Below are 6080 nucleotides of genomic sequence, written 5' to 3'. Positions count from 1 at the left end.
CAAAGTAGGGTAATGAGAAGTAAACCCAGATCTTAAAATGTCTTCCCTGTTTGGGAATATAATGTTGCTTCTACTTAGGTGAATGATCTCCTGAATGCCTGCTAAGCCTAACAGAAAATTGTAACAGATGAGGAATATTATTTAAGTGAATAAAACACATTGAATGTAAAAAGGCAGGAGATAAACTTTGGATGCGCAAGTTAAATTGTCATGGCTGATGTTATTGCAGCACAGCTTGCTAATGACTAGGTCATTAGTTTAAAATGTTAATGAAACTTAGAGACTGAGAAAGCCATCATGAATGAAATATGGCCTACCTTCTCTCACCCTAAAACTTTTGTTTTAGGCAATATCTGCCCAGTACCAGAGAAAATTAACCTCTGTGCAAATAAAGATGGCAAAAAGTGATTCTATAAAAATAAAGGCCATGCTCCAAGAAAACTCCTACATTATACTAAAACAGATGAAAGTGGGATGCAGTATTTCTAAAAATGATGTCCTGTACATGTCAGTGCTAAGGAGCTCTAAACTTATTCTCCAAAATGCTGTTCATAAATGCTCTCTGAACTCTAAGCCTGACATTGATAAACATGGTCAACCTTGGTGTTTTCCATAGATGTTCTTCACTGAGCTGACTCACAGCAGCTGAGGAGCTCATCCCATCTCCATGGGCTAAAACCCTTCAGTAGCAGTGCAGCAAATCCACGAGTACATTGCCTTGCCACAGGCTGAAAATCCCACAGCACTCAGCAATTGCACAGGAGGAAACGCAAGTTTAGAAAACAATTTTATTAGACAAATTATTTAGACAAATTATACACAGAAAGCTCTGCCACTTGTAACTGAGGCCTCCAAAAAGTGTTTTGTGTATCTGTATAATAGGCAACACATCAAAATAGGCCTATTTTAAATATCGTACATGGTTAACAGGTTTTTTAATAGCTAAAATCACTGCAACATCTGGTATGTCCCTACGTAGCTTGTTGGAAAGAAATTTTCTTTTTTTTTTCTTTTCTCTTTTTTCTTTTACTCTGAAGTGTGGATGAGTTCATGAATGTTACAAGGGGGAAGCAAGTTGTGCATGCTTTTAGACACTTGCTACCCTGGAAACAAAATGGCCTTTTGCACGATAAGAATTCGTTCTGCCTTACACAGTAGACAATATTTGAAGATTTAGTACAAAAAACAGTGACAGTACAAGATGCTCCCCCAGAACAGAATTAGCATCAAAATAGAATAGATCTGAAGAATATAACTTTTAATTTATCCTAAAGCAAATCACATAGGCTGATTCCTATTAATCTTAGCCAAAGAATGAGTTAGATTAAAATAAGTGTATGGTTGCATTAAAAAGAAAACCAAACCAAAAAACTCACAGGATAAACTGCTTGCTTTCTACTTAACCGCATTTTTAGTTTAAGGATTACAAATTGAAAGCTCTTCCTACATTTCTAACAGGTAACAGTGTTACTTGAAAAAGCTGGTGCCAAAGTGGGCGCCGGTTTTGCTCTCACTGCTGTTCTTTTTCTTGCTTTATACAGTTGGCACTAATGTAAAAAATACATAGCTCCTCTAAATCTAACTTAACATAGAAAGGGTTAAACTGGGTGCCTGTTCATATTTTTTCCCCTTAGAACAATACGTGATTATAATTAAGGCCACATCTGTGTATCTTGAGGGCTTTTTTTTTCCTCCACTCATGCCATTATTGTATTGATTAACTGTGCTGACTTGGAAAAGGATTTATTGACCTTTGATCCATGTTTAACTGCTCTAGAGCTATATCAGTTGTTCATGAACATGGTATACCTAAGAGAGAGTTCCATTTGTTTAGTTAATTAAAAGGAAAATTATCAAGATTAGCCTTATAGAATGCTCAAAAGCCAATGCAAAACCTAACCAAAGGAGTTACATCTAGGTACAAATGTTAAATTGCCCTGGATGCTCTAATAGAAAAGTATAAAATATGCTCTGTTGGCAAACGACGCAAGTCAGAATAATGTTAAAGCAACCTGTCTTTTCTAAATGAAAAGACACCCTGCACTGTACATCTCTCTGTATACAACACATTTTTACTAAAGCTTTATTAAATGAATTGCAATAGCAACGGCTGCCATTTTATAGCTATATATACATGTGTATATATATATATACACATACATGTGTGTATATATGTGTGTATATATATATGTATGTGTATGAGATATTAATTTATTTAACACAACAGAGGCTTCTGCCATATGATACAGTTTACTGTACATAAGAAAAACTTTTAACACTGTACAATCACATAAAGGTCATATGCACTGTTGCAGTGCAAAAGTAGATTTAACTGTAGTCTTTACTGGCATAGTAATGGCTTTTTGTAATCCTACAAAATTGCATTCTTATATTATGGGGCCTAAATGATCTTTAAACTTCATTTGTTTTCCTTTCTTTTTTTTTTTCCTGTTTTTTTTTTGTCTTTTTACCTTTTTTTTTTAATTTTCCATTTTTCAAACTGCAGGGTTTGCCTTTGGTCCACAGTTAAAAGGACGCACAGCAGTGGAGCGCTGACTGGATGCAGCAGAGTACATGAAAAATACTTCAGTTATTGCAATTATAGTAAGAAAAGGCAGTGGGGGAGGAGGAGCGAATGCCCTTCTGTAAAGTAATCCTCAGGGTATTCCTATGCATGAATCGCTGGTTGCTTCCTATATTTAAAGTATATGAAAAGCCTGAAGTAACCAAAACCTAACATGGTGATAAACCGAAGAATAAGTGATTCAAGTAGTACAGAGAATAAGGGGAGGCAGAAGAAACCAGACTGTGAAAGCAGAGAAGAGGAGGAGGAAGAGTTGCTACTAATAATTCTGATTCTTAAATAAAATAAAGGAAAAAAAAAACAAAAAAAACAAAACCCAGAACAACCTCTGAAGAGAAAATAACCCTCAAACAAAACAAAACAAAAGAAAAACCAAAAAACCAACCCAAACCACAGCCCTCAAAACCCAAAAATAAGGAAAAGAAGAAAGGTTACATCCATGTTAGTCCCACAATATTACAGCTGCTCCTTGCAAAGGGAGTCCTAAATAAGAAACAGTGAAGAAACTCGTTCTGATGCTCAGATGGAGGTGCCTCGGTCTGGGTCGCTACCGATATTCAGGCCCAGGGTGGGAGTTGGTTGGTAAGGGATAGATGACATTGTTTTGATGGGGCTTCTGAAAAAGCCCCCGTTGGGTGCCCTGTGCCTGAAAGGGCCAGTTCGGTGCTCGGGCACGCTGCCGAAGGAGAATCCCGAGGCGGCTTTAGCAGACAGCGTGCGGCTCAGAGTCTGGATCTGCTCTGGTATGAAGGTGGTTGTGGTGATATGAGTGTTCCTGAAGTCACTGATTTGCTCCAGTGCCTGACGTGTGGGTAAAGTGTCAATGTCCAGCGGGGTCAAGTCAATCGATGAGGTGGAGAACTGTTTATGGGGACTGTCGTCGTCTGTGCAGAGGCTGTTCACGCGCCTGTGGAGGTGCTCCAGGTCGATCTCCTTGTCATCCTAGGGAATGAGAAAAACAAGAGGCACCACTCACCATCGCCATTTGTGCTGGGCTGAAGTTTCACAGGGTGATCAGCACTGCTCGGGGAGCGCAAGGCACAACTGACTAGAGCTGGCTCTTGGCTGACGGTGTCCTGAGTGTCACCAGCGAGCTCCCCCACTGCCTAAAGCCAGATGGGCAAAGCCAAACTGAGGCAGACCCTTACACCACAGCTACCTTCAAACCCTGGATCCAAACAACAAAACTCAAAGCACCACTGGTGGATTTTCAGGAAAAGGCAAGCTCGGAGCTAGGTGGGTTAGACTAGCAACAGCTGAATAAAAGTAAACTGCATAATCTCAAATGCCTGGAATGATGCCAGTTCTTCAACTCCGCAATGAGAACTAAATTTGGATGTCAACATGGGAGGCTCTGAGGGATCAGGTTGCCATTTTTGTCATCCTCTCAGGGTTAAAGGAAGGGCTAGAAACTTCTCAGGTTCCTTTTTGCCTTTGTAATGTAAATTGTGGTACAGAAAAGCTGAACATACAGAGAAAAAAACCCAAGCACTGGTGACTCATTGACATCGAACAGAAAGGAGTACACCAGGCAATTTTAAATTACAATGCCAACAGAGGGATTAATTATCTCCTCACCTACAAAGAAGAAATTCCATCTATTCTGATGGAATTATACTTTTGTGGGTGAGAAGAGAAGGCAGCCTGATGTATTTATTATAATATATCATTGCTTCTCTTACCTCTGTCCCTTTTTCTTCTTAAATCTCTCTTCCCAGAGAGAGACTCATTAAAACAGGTTTGTTTGTTATAATTGAGAATTTAAATGCATAGAAGTTAAAAAAGAGGAGAAAGCCCTAGGTGACCCAATAAATCACCTGTGTTGTACATACATATTTCTGCTGAACTGCAAAGCTTAATTCAAAGCAGCATTAAGTACACACGGACAGGGATATTCCCTCAGTCTAAGTAGTGCAGCTCATTCAGAACAAAAATCAATTTCAACTAACCTTAAAATTTACCTTAATCTCTGTGAAATTTACTGGCTCTTCCAGGCCACTAGAAATATCTCCCACTCTAGGACCTCACAGAGGATAATTAGGCAGCCGATAGATGTGCACTGATGACTTCCAGCCTTGATTACTGAAATTCATTGACTGGCTTGATCCAGAGCTCCCTGAATCAATGGCAAGACTCCTAGTATACCGAATAGGCTTGAGATCCCTCCTTTCTCTAGGAATGAAGTCAAGCACTCAGTCCACACCTAGAACAAACTGCAGGAGTTCATCTACTTAGCAGAATGGATCACTGAACATTTGCGCTGGCACCACGCTGAACACAGAGCCCGACTGGAAGGAGACTGAGAGGCCAGCTCCCCTCCAGGACTGCACCCTCGGAGGGCAGGGACAGGGAGACAAACCGGGGAAAAGGGGAAGGGAATAGGGCATCAGGGATCTCCCAGGGACTGGATGATCACTGACCACAAGGGCGTTGGTTTGAGCTCATCACAGGAAGGAAAAAATGCAGTGCTCATTCCTCGGACTTAGCTTTCTGTCTATTGTTTATTCACAGGTGGACATAGACATGGATGCACATAACAACCACACAGGTGACATCAAATCCAAACGCATTCACCAAACGCTATCTCCTCAAAAAATTTGGAGCTGCATATGGATGCAGGAGAACTGGGGCCACATCAGAAGCTAAATAAATATACAGAGGCTCGATTAGCGTGTGCAAGTCATGACTATGTCTCTGAGGGACAGTCCTAAATATTTTCCTTTTTTTTTTTCTGGTTTATTTTTTGTTTGTTTGTTTTTAATTTTGAAAAAAAAAACCAAACATACAAATACTTTGTAATTTAAAGTGCCAATTGGGAAAAGATTGGAATTTCATTGTTTCTGAGCCTCTAAGAGTAACTCAAAGTAGTCCTTTTTCTTTTACAGAGATGCATTTGGGGCTAGGGTCAGACCAGTGAAAAGATATAAGCGGTGATAATCTCCCATGCTTAGCCCACAACCCAATCTCCACCCAATCGATACACCAAAATGAGACCCACTCACAGTAAGATTGTGCATATCTCCATAATATGATCTTTCCTCTTCTCTCTTGTGTGATCAGTAGTGAAATATTCAGCAGTTTTCACATTTAAATTATCATCAGGCTTCAGAGTCAACATCCCATTGAGATTACTGGGGCGGTTCATACTTCTCTCAGAGCTACTGTTTAAGGCTGTCTGCAGACTCAGGCAGACATCAGTGAATGGGTTACTTCTGGCACGCGACCGAAATGTTATCTTCGCAACCATTAGACAATTTTTTTTCAGTATAAATGCTTGCATTCTGGAGCACAAGATGGCAGCCACCAGGAAAAAGGGTTGGCTTGCTGACCACAAACTGGCCCAATCTGACCCCCGATTCTGGACTAGTGGCCTGGAAGAGCCAATGGATTTCATGGAAGCTAAAATGAATTTTAAGAAAGTTAGTTAAAATGTATTTCTTTGCTGAATGACCCCCACATCCAGGATAATGGGGACATTCAGCACATATGTCCATGT

The 6080-nt window shown here is 40.1% G+C and overlaps 1 protein-coding gene across 2 annotated transcripts in view; it reads right to left on the bottom strand.

The window, feature by feature from the left end:
• Positions 1 to 774: 774 nt before the first annotated feature.
• The window catches only part of GRID2 (glutamate ionotropic receptor delta type subunit 2), a 687526-nt gene continuing 682220 nt past the window's right edge, over positions 775 to 6080 (bottom strand). The window contains exons 16-17 of one of the 2 annotated variants that reach the window (XR_008508327.1): positions 4534 to 5983; positions 3439 to 3526 (exon numbers count right to left, since the gene is read on the bottom strand). Coding sequence is in view for 1 of the 2 variants with exons in the window: in XM_036382204.2 (XP_036238097.1) it covers positions 3104 to 3526 (423 nt within the window). In the remaining variant the exon portion in view is untranslated. Of the gene's footprint in view, positions 3527 to 4533; positions 5984 to 6080 lie in introns of both variants that reach the window. The other variant, XM_036382204.2, reaches the window with a different exon arrangement.

The sequence above is a fragment of the Molothrus ater genome, chromosome 4 (assembly GCF_012460135.2).
Source record: "Molothrus ater isolate BHLD 08-10-18 breed brown headed cowbird chromosome 4, BPBGC_Mater_1.1, whole genome shotgun sequence".
In the NCBI taxonomy this organism is placed as follows: Eukaryota; Metazoa; Chordata; class Aves; order Passeriformes; family Icteridae; genus Molothrus; species Molothrus ater.
The sequence above is the reverse complement of the archived record's forward strand: the minus strand, read 5'-3'. Positions and strand labels throughout refer to the sequence as shown.